General features: G+C 35.8%; 1 protein-coding gene across 1 annotated transcript in view; it reads right to left on the bottom strand.

The window, feature by feature from the left end:
• Nucleotides 1-19,710, bottom strand: part of PRTG (protogenin) — a 119,263-nt gene that overhangs the window by 29,172 nt on the left and 70,381 nt on the right. The window contains exon 11 of the mRNA XM_055319580.1: nucleotides 19,143-19,331. Coding sequence (XP_055175555.1) covers nucleotides 19,143-19,331 — 189 coding nt within the window. The remainder of the gene's footprint in view (nucleotides 1-19,142; nucleotides 19,332-19,710) is intronic.

Here is a 19,710-nt window from a genome sequence, read left to right as displayed (position 1 = left end):
CAATCATAGTGATAAAACACGATCATGTTATTTATTTATGCCTCCTTTAGAATTCACAAGAAACACTATGTTACAACAATTTATTTAAACTTTGCTGAAGGTATCACTTGGAAATAGATTTTAATGTTAGCAGATAAGGGAATTATGGGAGTTCTTTGACACAAGCAGGTGCAGGTCATTACCATGTTAATTAGCTATCAACAACAGCCTACTCAAATTCTACATAAACCTTAAATCTTTCAGGTATTAAAAGACATTGAAGATCACTGGAGTACTGGAAAGTATTCAGTATATCTTAAGATGATTTTCAACACATATAATAGAGACTCTCAAACAATCTGTACACACAGAGTTAAACCAAAAGGATAAATAAAACATTTAACAGAAGATCTAAGGTCTCTTATATTCAATATCTTTCCGCAGTGCTACTGTTTTAACCATGTGTATAGTCACTGTAAAACCATTCTTAATGTGGAGATATTGATTAAAGATTACAAACAAAGGGCATTTTTAACCTTTTAAATTAAAAAAAAGAATCTTGATGATTTGGTTTGTTACTTGTTGATTTGTGTGTATACTTGCACACATACAGGTGTGCAAGTATACACAGACACACACACATTTCTTTTGTTGAATCATCACACTTCACACCTAAATACTTGGACATGTTTCCCCTGAGAACAAGGACATACCCTCCTATACCTCCATAATACTATGATCACATCTAACAAATTTAACAAGAACACAATTTTATCTAATATATAACTCATTTCTAAATTTCCCAAATTGCAGAGTGCCTGGGTGGTTTGTCAGTTAAGTGTCTGCCTTTGGCTCAGGTCTTGATCTCAGGGTCCTGGGATCTAGCCCTAGGCTGGGCTCCCTGCTCAGTGGGGAGCCTGTTTCTCCTTCTCCCTGCCCTCCCTGCTCAGCTTGTGCTCGCTCTCTCTTTCAAATAAATAAGATCTTTAAAAATAAATAAATAAATAAAATAAACTTTCCAAATTGCTTCCAAAATGTCCTTAATAGCTATTCCCTCCTCACCAGCCCAACTGAGGGCCACATGCTGCATGTCGTATCTCCTTCATTTAGAATTGCTCCCTGTCTTCTTCCTATCTTTCATGACAATGACACCTTTCAAGAATCCAGTACAGATGTTTTGTAGACTATCTCACAATCTCTATTTATCTGTTTGTTTCCTCATTATTAGATTCAGATTAAACATTTTCTTTCTTTTTTTGGGGGGGTAAGACTACTATATCAGTGAGATTATGATTCTAATATAGGGTCTTTTATTATGGGAAATAAAATTAACATTTTTTGCAAGTGGATTTGTTTTGAATTTTGAATTTGTTAGATTGCTTGTTGAAGGGGAATATTATGGTTTCAAAAGCTTTCATAAGCGCAAAATAGTCTAATTTCTTCACTGGCCAATCTTACCTATTTATCTACATTTACTTATATAAATGTTCATATTGAACTCTTGCCTGACACTGAGGACAATAACAAGAAGAGAAAAGAACCAACATACTTTTAGGCTTCTTGAAAGATTTCTAGAAATACCTGATATTTTCTTATACAAGTAGTACAAATGTAGATTTCTTTTCTAAAAAATTCTCAATGAGCCACACTGGAATGTCAATATGTAATATGCACACAGCATGCAAATTAAAACATACAAGGAACCAGGGCCACACAAGTGTGCCACTGAATCAACATGGGAAAGAGAATATGATTAAAACAATCCCTGTAATTTCTCAGGATAGAAATGTGCGTTAGCAAAATGAGAGAGAATGATGTCTCCTTACTTCTTGAAGTTCTCAGAGGTTTAAAATGTAGTTTCTATAGTTTTGTGGAGTCAGAATTAAGGCCCATCTGCCATGATTTTTCTTCTGCAACAAAAGGTCATTTTATGAAAAGAATGGGAATGTTTTCAAGAAAGGGAAACACACTAAAAACCATCTTAATTGGCCATCCAGATGGAGAAGGGTGAAAGTTCAAAAAAATTATTTTAATTATTTCCTCTACTAATATCTCTAGATCATCCAAAATCCTATAACTTGTCAAATGATCCTAGAAACCACAAGAATCTTCTTTCCTTATTAGGTTAAGTCATTATCAAGCAAAAGTTAATATGGTTTCCAATACATAAATTCATAGAGAATCTCCAACAATTTGAGCATATTGAATTTTTCTGGAGGTACTATATTTTGTGAATTTAATTACTATATTACAATTTTTTTCTAACAATTAAAATATCCTGTGTCCCACAGCTAGCAGTTTTTGTGGTTTGCTTTGGTTGCAAGGAAGCTCAGAGGTAAATTTACAGGCATTTCTAGCAACTGTACAGGCCCTTACAGCATGCAATAAAGCTGCCAATATCCTAGTTTCATCGCTTTTCCAACTTTTACTTATCTTTGTTCCAATTTCTTCATCTAGATATATTCAATTAAAAAATAATTTTTTATTCCTCATCTAGGTATGTTCAATTTAAAAAAATACTTTTTTATTCCTCATTAAGATTAAATGTTATAGAAAGTTTATAAAACTCAGACAAGCAAAAAAGGGAAATAAAAATAAAATATCCTAATACAAGCATCCAGATATAAGCATTTTTAAAATTAGGTTGTATGTTTTGTCATTACCTTTTCTATTCATATACACACATATTCAGTATTTTTAAATATTTTATAGCCTGCTTTTTTCACTTATACTATTAAATATTCTTCTAAAACATTCCTTTCAATGTCCACATTTATTCAAATTATATGGATGTACTACAGTTTATTTTACTAGACCTCTGTAACTGAATATTTAAGTTTCTTCCAGCTTTTCACAATTATAAATGACCCTGCATGCACACACTATAGTTAAATGTGCACGTTTATGGGGTGATTGGGTGGCTCAGTTGGTTGAGCATCTAGCTCTTGGTTTCAGCTCAGATCATGATCTCAGGGTCATGAGATTCAGCCCTGTGTAGGGCTCCACGCTCAGCTGGAAGCCGGCTTCTCTTCCTCTGGCCACCTAGCTCACACGCACTCTCTCAAATAAAAATAAATATTAAATGTGTGTGTTCATTAGTATTTTTTCTGATAGGTGTCTACTAACAGAACGGCTACATAAAAGAGTATCTGTATCACACCCCTCCTTTTGGTGTTACACAGTAATGCCTAGAAAAGTTGTGCATCAATTTAACTCCTACTATTAGTATGAATGTTGTTTCAAACAACATTCCCAAACCCTTACAAACATTGAGACTTGGATCACCTATTGATTTATTTTGTTAAATTTTGTGCTTCCATACTAAGTCACTACAAATCTTTCTTGCAAAAGGAAGCAGGAGATAAGTACATTTGAAATAATAAGTCAGATATTATTTACACCATCTACTTAAGAAGATGGACACACTGTGGTAATCAGGCAAAACTGCCTGCGCAGGTTTCTTAAGTTATTGTTAACTTTCTGGAATGCTGAGAAAGCGAAGATGACATTTTAACCTTCAGCTGAAGCAACAGCTCTAGTTTCCATAATAAACCAAGGTAAGTGTCAATGAAGTTAGCTATCTTGGTTAATTCAAGAGGCCTCTACCTATGCAGGGCAGCCTACATTTTCTGGGATGTTATGCAAAGTTTTTCAAGGTTTCAAATGTTTTAGAGTAGAAAAATTTGTAAAATCTCAATAAACTCTGTTAGGATTATGTTATCACACTAGTTTATCCAAATCAACTGATAAATCAGAATGTTTAAATAATGAGATACTCCAGTATTTAGCCTGTTCTGATGATTACTCTATGACTGTTTATGTCATGCCTTCTTGAATTCTTTCATTATCCCATCATGGATCTTCATCTAGTTAACCTATTATCCTTCATATGTCAATTCAATATCAGTTTCTCCAGGAAACCTTTTTCTTTTTTTAAAGATTTATTCATGAGAGACACCGAGAGAGAGGCAGAGACACAGGTAGAGGGAGCCCGATGTGGGACTCGATCCTCGGACTCCAGGATCACGCCCTGAGCCAAAGGCAGAGGCTCAATCACTGAGCCACCCGGAGCGTCCCTCTCCAGGAAATGTATCCTGACCTCCACCTTCAAGCTACCTACTGTCTAAAAGCCTTGTAACTCACTATGCTTTTCTATCACAGCACTTACTGAAGTTTGCATTATGATTTCTGTGGTGATTTTATGAGTATCTATTTTCTCTTCTAGATTGTACAGCTTCATAACTGGGAAGTTACTTAGAAATATCTGATTCAATATTTTAGAATAGTGGTCTCCAAATCTTTTAATTTCATCTTCCATTAGTAAAATATTCTTCTAGCATGCGTTTTCTTTTTGTTTTTTAGCATGCGTTTTCATAACACATATACTATTATTTATAACATATATATGTATGACTGTACTAATATACTATGCACACTAATTATGAAATAAACATGTACAAATATTTTTAAAGGCTAAGGTGCAAAATATTTTCTTCCAGTAATGGTCTGTCTTGCAGCTCCCCTCCACCTCATGGAGTGTGCAATTAGTACAAAGCTAAAAATTTATTTGTATGAACTTTTTTTTTTTAAGAACAGGCTTAAAACAAAAACAAAACAAAATCCACAAACATAATTACTGCTTTACAATTTTTTTTCTATTCACCCTGAAGTTTCTTTCATGTGCTAATGGTGGTATTTTAAAAACCTCCTCTCCTTTAACTTACTTAGATCTTTAAGGACCTCACACATCTTAAGACTCTTTACATTCACCAGAAACTTCCAGAGTAGTCTGAGGGCTGACAAGCAGTATGATTAATGGACAGTATTGATTTAATTTTCTACAAGAGTTTTTCCTTCTATAAGGAAAATGGTTCGTAATTCATGTCAAACATTTTGCCATGTTTACAGATTTGTAAAAATAGGAGAACAAAAAGCTTACTGAAGTTTTTCCATCATTCAAAAGTACCATTTGAAAGTTCTGGCCTATAAAACAATCAAGAGCTGATCAGTGGCTAGGAGTATCTTCCTAAGACCAAAGAAACACTGCTTTTATTTGTCACCATTTTAATGAGGCTTTTACTAGCACATACAAAAAAGAAACAGGAAATAAAACACTAAAATCAGTTTAATAAATAAGCTTCAAAATATAAATACAAAGTGCTGTAGAGGACAATTGGATATTTCAGAAGATACATAAATTAAAGGTTCAGGATAAAACTCTTAGTTAAAAAATGATTAAACAGATGTCATCATCATCAGATAGTGCATGATTAAAGTTTCTTCAAACGCCTTAATTTGAAGTGTCATTTGAAATCAAGCTAAACATTCTGTTTTAGAGACAAACAGTGGGACTAATTTTGATCTCACATACTTTTTATATGTTATATATAAAGAAAAACTTCACTTTTTGCCATATGAAGAGGTATATACAAAATTGGTGATTCTCATTCTCATCCACGTTTTGATAGTACCTTTTTTTTTTTAAGACTTCTGTTGTTCTGCTTTCCTTAAAGGAAAAATATTTCAAATGGAAATTTAATTTGAGGGAGTCAGAGGAAGGGATATTTGCTAGTAGCAAAGGAGACAGAGAAGGATGCTTTGCCCAGGGCATCCCTGACTCAAACTACTCTAACAGCAAACCCCGAACTTAAGTGACACCAGACTCAAAACTGGAAACACATCACAATTGGCATTTCACTTTATGGACTAGTAAAAATAAAACAACACACAGCCAATTGAAATAATGGAACTTCCTTATCCTGCTTATTTTCTCCATCTCCACAGGGGCCGTACTTTATTTAGGGCGCTTTTCAGTGGCATGTGAATGAGACTCCACAAGTACTGTAAATCTTTACCCAGCACCATAGGTCAAAGGGTTATCTGTGCTATGTAGTTTTAGGGTAGATGATTTTCTTTTCTTTTTTCTCTTTCTCCTTTTTTAAAGCAGAAGAACAAAACGAATGCATATGAATCAGAGCAAACTAATTCAGGTACTAAAAAAGTTCCTCTTCTACAGATAAACTGCTTTCTCAAGAAACCACTAAATATCAACTTTTCAGGCATTCTACAAAGAGAAACCAGATGCAACTGAGCCCCCTCCCCACCTCCATTGTCTGCTAGAAAACTTGCCACACAGCTGCTAAAGCAGTAAAACAACTTGAAACCTACAAAAGTGATGACCATTTAAGCAAATGCATCCCTTTGGACGTTCTTGGGGAAAAGAAAAAAACAAAAGTAGTAGCTGTGTATCGTTTTTGTTCACCAATTACACTACCTTTAATAACAAGACAGATGTTTTTCACAGAGCTTTCCATGTTTTAGAGCATTCTGAAAAGTGATGACTATTCAAGACTAAGAATATAAAAGCCCAGGAAAAAACATCAAAATTCTTTCCTCAATTATTTTTTGGGGTTTGATACAGAACATTGAACCTTATTATTTTTCAAAGATTTTAAAAGCATGTTTAGGACAATATGGGCACTTATTTCTCCCTACCTTCTGTCTCTCCAAATGATTTTTCTAAAGTGAGAAATAAAGTTGTTAGGCATAATGTCCCATAGGATGTGATTAATACAATTCGGATACAGGCAATATACAGCAGAAGAGTGTAAGGCATTTATTCTTTCAAGAGTCATTGTCATTTTAATGCTGTTCACAAGCCTCTGAATTTATGAGGCAAAAATGCAAATTGTGATGATATTGATATTGCATAAAATATCTTCTGTAATTTCTTACAAGGTTTAGTTTGGATTTGCCACCTATATTTCTCCCATAACATAGCAGCAATGACTTACCCAATCCTCTTCTTTCTTATTTAAAATTCCTCTATTTTTGTGTGGCAAGTAAAAGAAACTGATAAATGTTTAGAATTGCACCAAATTAAGATTATACGTAAGACCTTACCTATATGGAAACTATAGAAAGAACTTCAGTTTCCTGAAATCTAGGAAGATGATTTTTAAGAAAGACTGTACTGAAAGTGATTAACACAGAAAATGAGAAAGTTCAAGTTTTCACAGAGTAAAACAAATTTCAGCGAGATTTGTTGGATGTGTCTCACTTTCCTGAAAATGACCTAATGTCCTTTGTTTTATAGTTATGCTGCAAAGGGTTCTTCTCAAGTTTTTTGTCAGTTTCTTTGAAGGTGGCTAAGCCAGAAAGATATCAGGTCTCTTGGAGCAGGGCTGCATCAGCATGCAGCCCTAACTCCCAGCTGCACACAGATTCACCATTTCAGATCTGAAATCTATACATATTAAGCTGTTACAGACATCTCCATAAGACACCAACCTTTTCAACCCAACATGATCAAAACTCAACTCAGTATCTCCCACTTCTCCAAACCTGATTTTGCCCCCACCCCAAATCCATGGCAATCACTAATCTCATTCTGACTTTTCAAGAACGTTATACAGGGATCCCTGGGTGGCGCAGCGGTTTGGCGCCTGCCTTTGGCCCAGGGCGCAATCCTGGAGACCCGGGATCGAATCCCACATCAGGCTCCCGGTGCATGGAGCCTGCTTCTCCCTCTGCCTATGTCTCTGCCTCTCTTTCTCTCTCTCTGTGACTATCATAAATAAATAAAAATTAAAAAAATAAATAAATAAGAACGTTATATAAGGGAAATACAGAATATAACCTTTTGAGACTGGCCTGTTTCACTCAGTATAATGTCATTGAGATTCACCCACAAATTGTTGCAAGCAGCAATATAGTTTATTGGTCTTTATTGCTGAGAATATTTCAATCATATGGATATATCGCAGTTTGTCCATCCATTCACCTATTTTTTCTTTAAAGATTTTATTTATTTTTTCATGACAGAGAGAGAGAGAGAGAGAGAGGCAGAGACACAGGCAGAGGGAGAGGGAGAGAAGCAGGCTCCATGCAGGAACTCGATCCTGGGTCTCCAGGATCACACCTTAGGCCAAAGGTGGGGCCAAACTGCTGGGCCACCGGGGCTGCCCCATCCATTCACCTATTGAAGGACATTTACTGTTTCCAGTATTTGGGGTGTAATAGAGCTATACATTTTTGTGTAGGTTCCTGTGTGAACCTAAGTGTTCGTTTTTCTAGAGTAAATACCTAAGATGGGACTGCTGGGTCACATGGTACACACACATCTAACTTAAAAAGAAAGCACTTAAGGCTTTTCCAGAGTGGCTATACCATTTTGCATTCCTACAATAATGCACAGGAGTTCCAGGGGTTCTGCATCCATGTCAGCACTTGTATTGGTTGTCTTGGCATTTAAAAATGTCCAGTTATTCTAATAGTTATGTAGTGGTAGCTTATTGTAGTTTAATTTTAAATTTGCATTTCCCTAATGGCTAATGATGTCGAGCACTGTTTAGTAGACCCCTTAGGTGTGACCCCTATATCTGAAGGCCTCCCATCAAGCTATATGTAATCAGTTAAAACCTGACTGAACTGCGATCAAGAGTCAGACACTTAACTGAGTCACCCCGGTGCCCCATGATTGTTGTAAGCCTAAAACAACTTCGCATCTGCCTTCTCTTCAAGAAACTACTGTCTTAACTCATGCCCTCATCTTAGATTATTTCAACAACCATTGTATTGATTTCCTGTCTTCAGTGACTCCCTCCCTGGCCCATACTCACTGCATTTTCTAAACCTATTCTTGACACTGTCATTATGTTATCTTTCTAAAACAAGCCATATTTTACTCTCAGTGAAAAATTTTTGATGTCTCCTCATTGCTTGTGTTGTAGGAGAAAGACCAAATCAATTATTAAGGTACACAGGGTCTTTAAAATGTGGTTCCTATTTAACTCTATGGCTTCAGTCCCTACAACTCCTACTCATGCGACCCATGTTTTAGTCATAGTACACCAATGTGGTTACCTCTTCAATCTTCTTTTTGTACCTCGTAACTTTCTATTATTGGGATGACTTTCCTCCATTCTCTACTAGGCAAACCACTCTCCATCATGCAGTAAAAATTAGCCATTTATCCTTTGTGCTTCTAGAACACTGCCTATACCTCAGTTTTGTCTATTAGCACTTTTCCTATGGATGCTAATAGGTCCTTCATGCTGACCTTAAATACTTTGGAAGCAGGTATGCCACCTTATGTTCATATTCCTTGTCCCCAATACAGGATCTGGTACAGAGTATGTGCTTTCAATTAATATACACTAATTTTTAAATTTTAACAATAATGGAAAATAAACTTAATATCCATAATTAGGGTGGATAAACTTTAATATGAAAATTTTAGGAAACAAGAAATGGCAATTAAATTGGTATACATGCAATCTCATGTTATTAAGCCAAATAGCTTTATAGAAATATAAAGTTCTGAGAAAAAAATATATATATTGTATCAATCTTAAAATTAGAAATTTTGTATTTTCAATCAGCACTATCTTCTAGGCAAGGTCGTCATGAGGTATTAGAAGAAATCATACAAGTCAAAACTGCATGTTGTGGGGATGGTTTCACTTTTGTGATTCATTTACTGGTAATTTACATTAACTTAATGGTAACCACAGCAGCCTATTATCAGTAACTTCTAAATTGAGTTCATCTTCTGATTTGCAAGGTCACCGAGCTTCCATGTCATAAGTCTTCTATGAGGGGCCCAAAAAAACAACCAAGAAAGCATAAAAGTCTCTTTATCTGAGACCTACTGAGTTCCATAAAACACTGTACTCACTGTATTCACAGTGTTAAGGAGGGCTTTGTAAACAGTATTGTAGCTCTAAGAGCCTATCCTAAAGCTCAATGGTAGCAGCTGAGTGGGCTCAAAAATATTCTTCTTTTGAGTGGCTAATAAATACTCCTGGTTTCACACTGTGGTTTCAAAGAATAGTTTATATTACAGGTTTATGGAATCCATGGCTGTATTACCTTTACTCCTTGTTCATTTAAAAACAGGAAATTTAAGTAACTTAGCAATACGTGTGTGTGTATATGTGTATACATATACACGTGTGTGTGTGTGTGTGTGTATACACACACAGTGATTGTAATTTCCAAAAGTTGAGCATACACTGATTAAAAGCAGCAGAATATGCTGTTTTCTGAAGAAATCTTTATTATTTATGTTTATGGAAATTGCCATGTGCAACAGGACTGTAGCAAACGGGGAGTATAGACTTTTCTAACTACTCTGAATCAGTAAGCAAGCGAAAAAGCAAGCTCACAAAAACCTCTTTCAGGGAAGAGGTAGGTCTGAGCTGCTTCGCATCTTACTTCTCCACATTATATTTTACACACTGCAACAGAAAGCTATTTTTAAACAAATCTAATCATGTCACTCACTGGCTTAAAATCATTTAGTGGCTTCATACTGCCCTTAAGATAAAGTCCAAATTTCCCCATGTAGCTTACCAGGCTCTGGCAGCACTCTGTGGTCAAATAGTAACACTTTATCTCCTCTGGAACATGGTGCCCTCATCTCTTGGACATCCCATGTGAATTTCACCAGTCCTGAGTTCCAAGTTCTAGGTTCTTCCCCTCTCTCTTTTCAGAGCAGATTTACCATGAAGTTGTGAAAATTTTTTTAATTTTCAACCCTTCACTTGTATGGAGTCTATACCTACAATGTAGGTACAAGGTTCTACACTGACAGTATATTTTTACATTATTTTTATGTTATTATATATTATTTTATTAGGTTCCATATAAACCTGTACTTGTCCTGATTCTTTGCCTGACTAATCTTACTCATCCTTTAGCTCTCAATCTAAATATTACTTCTTCCTGGAAGCCATCCCCATACCAACCCTAAAACAGATCAGAAGTACCTGCCAAATGTTGTCAAAGAGTTTGTCACCTGGTATTTTAGTTGCTTATTTGTTAATCTTCCTCCTAGACTCAAATGCTACGACCATGTTTACATTAAATATGGCAGTACCCAACAGTGGGACTACCATACAGTAAGCTTTGTAAGTATCTGAGAATGAAATAATGACTTTGTGAATGAACACTACTGAGTCACTGGAACAAAACACAGGGAAGAAGGCCCCAAACTGGAAGATTATACCTGAGACTTTGTGATTGCATCCACTTCCTGGATGTCTGGGAAAAAATGCATTGATTAAAGGATGATACCCATAAAAGGCCATGTATTTCCCCATATGAAAGCTGAGAAGTATGGGGGTATAGGACTAGAAAGAAAATATGCAATATAAAGTGCAATAAAAGTAGACTTCAGAGAGGGCTAGTGGCAACAATAATTAAAAACTATAATTTGCCTGACAATTATGAGAGTTAGCAATATAGGAACCCAGAAGGCACAAAAACAAATTCTGAATGATTTCCAACAAGAGTAACAAACTAACACTAAAATCTATCAATTTATAATGAATTAATATTGGCTATTTAAAAAAAATACTAGATCATCTAGACCAGTATTTCCCAATTCAATGTACATACTAATCACCTAATAATCCTGAAACACAGATTCTGATTCAGTAGATTTGGAGAGGGATAAGGGAAGTCCGAAATTCAGCACTTCAGTAAACTTCCAGATTATGCTGCTGATCCTGGGACCACACTTTCAAGAGCAACAACACTGGAATCTACAATTGGCAAGAGACAAAAGACAGGACCTAAAGACACCAGCAGATTGAAAGTGGGGGTAGGGGAAACATCTATCATGCAAATGGAAGTCAAAAGAAAGTTGGAGGCTGGAGTAGTAATAGACAAAATAGATTTTATTTTTAAAAAAGATTTTATTTATTTATTTGACAGAGAGAGCGAGAGCAAGCACAAGAGGGGTAGCTGAAGAGGGAGAGGCAGAAGCAGGCTCACCACTCAGCAGGGAGCCCGACATGGGGCTCCAACTCAGGATCCTGGGATCATAGCCTGAGCTGAAGGCAGATGCTTCACCAATGGAGCCACCCAGATGCTCCCAAAATAGACTTTAAAACAAAGACAGGGGGTGCCAATAAAGTTTTATTGGAATATAACCATATCCATGCATTTTTGTATTTCATATGGCTGTTTTTGTGCTACAGAGGCAGAAGTGAATACTTGTGGCACATTTTATAGCCCACTGTATAAGTCTGTTCGGGCTACCATAAAAAATGCCACAGACTGGATGGCTTAAACAACAGAAATTAATTTCTTATAGTTCTGGAGACTGGGAAGTCCAAGATCAAGTTCTTGCAGTGTTCAGTTTCTGATGAGAGCTCTCTTCCTGACTGAAGAGAAGCCACCTTCTGAGACAGCCACCTTCTGAGTCCTCACTCACATGGCAGACAGAGAGTTCTGCCGTCCCTTCCTCTTCTTATAAAGGCACCAATGTATCGTATTAGGGCCCCATCCTTAAGACTTCACTTAACAGTTAGCACCTGCTCAAAGGCCCTATTTCCATAACCAGTCACTTTAGGGGTTAGGGCTATAACAAAAGAATTTGATGAGGACATAAATATTCAGTCCACACCACCACAAAGCCTAAAATATTTACTATCTGGTCTATTACAGAAAAGACTGCCTACTCCTGGTCTAAATGTTACTTCTCAAAGTGGGTAGGAATGCAAAGATTTTAGGTCCCACCCACACCTTTAAAATCTGCATTTTAACAAGATCTTTAGGTATAAAGTTCAAGAAGCACTGGTTTCCAAATCTAATGATCAGGGTAAATCACGTGGAAAAAAGTTTTTTAAATACAGATTTCCAGGCCCCATCCTAGAAGAAAAATTTTAAAATTACAAGAGCTAATACTTGTTGAGGACTTAGAGTGCAGTTTTCTAGGAACTGTGCTAACTTTTATGTACATTATTTCATTTAATCCTCCTAATGTTCTAAAATAGCTGTTTTTAATATTATTATTAACCCTATCTAAAAGATTAGGCAAATAATCAGTATTTAATTTGTTAATAAATTACAGAGCTAATGTCAAACAACAAAGATAAAATTTACTTCATGGATATTTTTCTTTTAGCTGTCAGTGCCAAGTGCCTCCTATAACAGAGCATTATAAATGATGTACCATGGGGATGACTGACACCATTTGAGGTCGCAAGATGATTCCCAGAGGATTGACACTTAAAAGCTGGGAAGATTTTTCCAAATGGAAAGAGATATATCTCCAATTTTGTTCAGGGAGTATCAAAAATATTTTAGGATGGCAGATAATCTTTCATCCAAGAGAAAGAGTTTAAGGAAAGATTACCAGATGATGCACTTTAACTTCTGTATAGTTCTTACAGTTCCACAAATCTGTAAACATTTTGTCTTTAAATGAAGATAATTGCAAACTGGCAAAAAAATCTTTGTTATTCTCTTTTTACATAATGTCTTATTAGATAATGTAACGGTACTCTTTTAGTAACAGGATCTTTACTTTTTTAAAAAAAATTATTTATTTATTTGAGACAGAGAAAGACAGAGCAAGGCGGGGGGGAGGGGATACGGAGGAAGCAGAGGGAGAGGGAGAAGCAGACTCTCAGTTGAGCAGGGGCCCAACACTGAGCTCTATCCCAGGACCCTGAGATCATGACTGGAGCTAAAGGCAGATGCTTAACTGAGCCACTGAGGCACCCCAGTAACAGGATTTTTAAAGAAATGGATGCTCCATTTCTTCTGAGGTATTGATTTTTAAATTTTTCAAGGATTAAGGTTCTAAAGATTGAGCTGAATACCTATCATACCTGTTAGGTTCAGATACTGCAGAGAATGAAATATTTAAAATTTTTGCTTTCCTAATAAATGTAGAAAAAAACAGTTGAGTATTTCCTAAAATCTGCACTGAAGTTTCAACATATTTTGGCTAGCTAACAGATTAAACACAAGAAAGGGTAACTTAAAAGAGAATCAATAGGGAAATAAGTGAAATGCAATACAATGTTCCCTTTGTCATAATTTGTCCTCCCACTTTGTCAGTCAGGCCTACAGAATAGGTGGTTTCCAAAATTATTCATGTAAGAAGTCTACTGACTTCAGCTAAATGAATTTTTTAATTCTTTGAAAGGAAGAAATGGAAGAGCGCAGATACTGTTCAGAGGATCTATTTCTACTAAAAGTGGAATTTAACAGTGATAAAGCACAGGAAGAACTGAAGAGAGGCAAAAAATGTGAAGTATGTCCCCAAAGATCTTGCCTGTGGTAAATGACAGCAATGTCAATGGAATTTCTACACCAGTCCCTAAAAATGATCTGTTAACAAATAATTGCAAAGCGATCTCATAGAAACCAATGCTATTTTATAAAGTCAGCACTAATTTGGATGGAGCACTTAATGATGCCTATATTGTTGAGTATACGTTTAGAAGAAACAGAAGAATCCTGGCATCTGTAATGATATTTGAGTTGGTAGCTGACATCAAGGCATCAAATTATTTGAAATGAATTTATAGGCTAGAAGTCAGTATGCTAAGATATACTTGAAACTATACACAATCAGAAGATTTGTTTATAAATCTTTATATAAATATAATCTTTATTTATAAATAAATAAAGGTGTATTTTTTTTACTCTATCTTAAGAGGTGCAGTGAGAAAGTTACAAAACAACCACAATACAAGGATTTCACCTGTAACATGTTTCCAAAGATTTTTCTGAGTGTTATCTAAGGCTTCCTTGTGTGAGAGGAATGAGGGAACACAGTCTCTGAAAAGACTTTGGCTTGCCTTAAAACGTGACTTCCATATTTCGTAAACTGAGTGATTCTCGTTCTCTTCAAAACAAAATCACTATTATAGTGAGGTTCACAATGAACCCTCTCTGATAAAAGTAGTCTTTTTTTATGCCACAAAATCTTGTCCTGTCTTGACTAATGGAAAGATTACAACTCCCTCCAGCTATATGAGTTTGGCTCACCAGTGGTAGTTCTTGATTTTCTCCCCTCAGATATGTAATCACACAAATCCTATTTTGTTATGGTAAAGGATAACACCCGTATGACTTACTTTTACCATGCTTCTATACAAACTGGCTAAGGGACTCTAAATAATTACTTGTTACCAGGGACTGTTTCTTTTGCCTCCTATCCAACCGCCCCCCCCCCGCCCCCCGCAAGAACAGGGAATTCCAATTTTGGATTTCTCAAAAAAAGATCTGTGAGTTTTGAAGGTGTGCAAGGAATCTAGGAACATTACTAATGATTTCAAATAGCTCGGATCTTTATAATTGATGCTAAAGCTCATGCTGATTAATCAAGCTTGCCATGAAATTTAACAGCACACATTCTTTGGCAAAATGGAAGCTTAAGATTATAGGTGTCCCAAACACTAAACTAACAACAGCACCAACTAAAAAATTCCCTCTTCTTCCCATTATATAAATACTGAACAATTAAGAGGTTTCTGACAGCTTATGAAAACAGTCCTCTTTGCAATTAAAAACTCTAACCTCAGAATTTGAAGCCAATTTCTGAAATAAACAGACAAAAAGAAAGGAATGAATTATTTCAGTCTATTATCAGGGAACACAAGTGTACTACTAATTTTGCTTCAGTTTATTGTGTGATAAACTTAATGAATGTTTTAAAATTCTGCTTAGAACAGGTAAACATGGGATCCCTGGGTGGCGCAGCGGTTTGGCGCCTGCCTTTGGCCCAGGGCGTGATCCTGAAGACCTGGGATCGAATCCCACATCGGGCTCCCGGTGCATGGAGCCTGCTTCTCCCTCTGCCTGTGTTTCTCTCTCTCTCTCTCTCTCTCTCTCTCTCTCTCATAAATAAATAAAAATTTAAAAAAATTATAAAAAAAGAACAGGTAAACATGAAAAGTGCCAAAGGGGGGAAAGTGAGTGAAAATAATCACAACAAAGATGCAAATTTTGAAGAAAACCTCAAGCCACATTTTAGAACAAATCATATAAACATTAAATCACAAGCTAAAATGCTTTTTTCCCAACCCCCTAAACCATTTCTAATTAAAAGCAAACTGTGTATTTACAAATCATTAAATTAGAACAAACCAGCAAAATCAAAATATTTCCACTGCTCCACCAATATTTATATCATACCAATAAAGACACAAGAATCTTTCCAGCCACTTTAAAAACCAAAACATTCTACATTTCTGAACTGAACATTAAAGGTTTAGCATAAAATGTTCTAAACAACTTTCATTACTAAGTACAATCAAATTTAGTTAATCAGAACCTTGGGAGAAAATCAGGAAAGTAAATTATGTTAATATCTTTTGGTTTAATTCTTCTTGTTCTGAGCAGAGTTCACATCTGTTAAATCTTTTTATTCAATACTACAATGCTTTATTTAGAAAAATAATTTGTAAATTCTTGTTAAATGAAATGAAATACACAAAATCATTTATTTATTTATTTATTACAGAAACAAAGAACTGTATGGGTTACCAAGGAGAATGTGTCCCAATAACATACTTTTTAGTTGAAAACTTAATTACCAGAAGTAACAAAAGGATGTTATTAGGGTATCAGAGAAGGATTAGTTTGAAAATGAAATTTTGAGACATCAGTTTGCTACTCAAATTGACACTGAATCAGCAAACAGAAGCATTTAAATTTCATTTCCAAGCCCACTTAGTAAATCTAGTTCTAGTTAGAGCATCTTTAATGTACAAAAGCTCTGTGAAAGCAAGTATTCACCATGCAAGACACAGATAGGGTTCCCTTAACCTACTGCCCTCTGCACACATCACTCTCTGTTAAACAGGCAGCTACCGCCAGATGCTCTTGCTAAAAATGGTCACAGATGGTCAGTTGTCCAGTTAACAGAACATACTGCCCTCATAATAGCCAAAAGTATGAAGGAAAGGAATGAGAACTCTTAACACTTGCCTGCTTAGTGGGATATATCCATTCAACTTGCTATAAGGTTGGCTAGGCCTCAACAGTGTCTTTCTAAAAAAGGAAGACTCTGTAGACCCTAGGGCTCTCAAGATTAAAAGGCATCTTAAAGGTGATCTAGTCAATAGCTGTACAATGCTTGCACCTACACAACAGCATCTCTGCTAGCCAACCTGTTTCAGCCCTGGCTTGGCACCTCCAAGAAATGGAACCTGCTGACCAACAAGGAAGTTTTTTGGCTGTTGAAAGAGTCCTCTGTTACCCTGCAGTGCAATTAGCCCACTACTCAATCTAATTCCACAGTCAGGAAACATGGAGTTAATTTTAACAGAGGTATATACCGACTATAACAAGATAATTTCCCAGTTTATGTATTATACAGTGATTTTAAGCCGAATTAGTATAAACAAAGGATTTTACAACATAAAAACACAGGCAGTAATCTATGTGATTTATTTTTAAATACTGAAGGAAATAAAAGTTCATAGTGTTAAAAGCTATTATTCAGAGATTATAAAAAATTTCAATAAAGATCGATGGGTCTTTTTTATATTTATATGAACCCATAGAAAATGTTTAAATTTTAAAGCATTGTACTTATTTGACAAAGTTGTTTTTTTTTAAAGATGTTATTTGTTTATCTGCTAGAGAGAGCACAAGCAGTGGAGAAGGAGAAGCAGGCTGCCCATCGAGCAGGGAGCTAGATGTGGGGCTCGATGGGATCATAACCTGAGTGAAAGCAGCTGCTTAACCAACTGAGCCACCCATGTACCCCTTAAAAATTGACAAAGCTTTAATAAGATATTTCCCTAAACTTTTCACAAGCAGTGCATTATTCTATTCTTCCCAACAAATTATTCACTTGTTTAAAGTAAGCTATGTGTTCAAGAAGAATGCTCTATGTCCCTATCTTTTGTATATTCTATTTAATTGCCTTAACAGTGAAGAAACTGGAAATACTGAGTTTGATGTAGGATTTTTCATCAGCAATTATCCCAAATCCTGTTTAATACTTGATAACTTAGTAGAACTCTTTTGAAGAAATGATTTGAATATAGAAAGGGGAGAGCATACTGAGAAGCCATGGCTAGAAATAAACACTCCTGACTTTGGTGACACGTTGGGCTAATGTCTCTGTATCGATGGTTCTAAGGAAGGTCACTACAGAACATATGTAACTTCTTGTCATTTAAACTGTGTGACAGGGATCAATAGTGAAATTTATTTAAGCAAATGTGGATTAAATTAAAATCTAAGACAACAAGATTATAAGCAAAATGCCATCTGGAAAACTACAGCAAAGAACCAGAGGATGGGGTCCTATGTCCCTGCCTCTAAAAACATTCTCACCACTGCTTGTCATTGCCCAGGGTCTCAGGACTCCTGCTGTTTTCACAGCCTGTGCCGTGAGGCCAGAGAAATAAGTGGAGCTACCCACAGTGGGATCACTGTGCCTCTTTCCTTTCTGTGCTCCAAAGGGTAAGTCTGTAGCAGGACGGAGAGCACAGTATGCACAGAAGATGCTATAACGTTCAGTAAGAATGTAGTTTAGAATCATAATTAAAGTTGCTGCTTTAACAAATAACTAAGCAATAACTAAGTGTGCATTTTATAACCTGAGTATATCTCTTTATACTCATGTACTTGCCGTAGACATAAGTTTCTTTACTTTCTATTATACATGTTCACCTTATGAAATTCTTCACTCAGCAAAGACAAGATGAACAGAGAATAAAATTGTGTCTTTCAGAACTATGATAAATCCAAACCCAAAGTTAAGTGCTTTTTCTCTGGTGTTTGTGTTAGAGCTACAAAAATGAATATTTATAGTGACAAGGGTCATGTGTAAGAGCATTATTTTGTGTGTAATTTAAATATACTTTATGGGCAGCCCGGGTGGCTCAGTGGTTTAGCACTGCCTTCAGGGTGTGACCCTGGAGACCCAAGATGGAGTCCCATGTCAGGCTCCCTGCATGGAGCCTGCTTCTCCCTCTGCCTGCGTCTTTGGACCTCTCTCTGTGTCTCTCATGAATAAATAAATAAAATCTTAAAATATATATATATATATATATATATACATATATATATATATATATATATATATATATACTTTAAATGTGAAAATAATACACTCTCGGGCAATTTCTAAGTTAATTATTGTATATTTTCTTATCATGTGGTGATATTGCTATTTCACATTCCTATTTTACATACACCACATACTCACAATAATTGATCAGATCTCACTCTACCAGAAGAGAACTGTAGAAAGAAAACCAGAGGTGGGGGAAAAACAGACACAATGTTTATCTGATGTTTTGTCAGTAAGTCAGTTCTTCTGCCTTATATCCAAACACTCTTTTCCCAACTAGTCAGAGAGGAAGGAAAAAAGGAAAGCGCAATATGGGCGCACTCACCTAAACCACTCAGAGTATAGAGAAGGTCACTGGTATCCAAGAAAATGGGTCCATTTTCCTGCTGCCCTTCTTCTTTATAATACAGCTTGTACCCCTGAATGGTTGCTGTGTCCTCAGCATCTTGCTGCCACCTCACAGAAATGGTGGTACAGTTCAGAGGCTCCAAATGTAACTCTGGAGACTTAGGAGCTAGAAAAATTCACCAGAAATGTATGTTTAAAAAAAATCCATAATTCATACAAATACATCCAGTTTTAAACCAATAGCTGCAAAAATGTGCAATTCCAAACAATTATATTTTAACTTTCAAAATTCCACAATGATATTAAGCTGTGAGGCAGAAATAAAAATATAAAATACTGCCTTAAAAAAACCCTCCTAAGATATATAAATAAGAACACAATACCATCTTAAATTGCGTATTTTAATTTTTTTCAAGAGACGAGTACTTCTTACTTTTGACCATCCAATATTCCTCTGTGTAGAACAGGCATTATTATTAATCAATGAGCAACAAAAAAAACCCAGTCATGTTACATCTCACATTATTAAAAGAAGAGGATTTAGG

Source organism: Nyctereutes procyonoides, unplaced genomic scaffold, assembly GCF_905146905.1.
Source record: "Nyctereutes procyonoides isolate TBG_1078 unplaced genomic scaffold, NYPRO_anot_genome, whole genome shotgun sequence".
NCBI classification, from domain to species: Eukaryota; Metazoa; Chordata; class Mammalia; order Carnivora; family Canidae; genus Nyctereutes; species Nyctereutes procyonoides.
The sequence above is the reverse complement of the archived record's forward strand: the minus strand, read 5'-3'. Positions and strand labels throughout refer to the sequence as shown.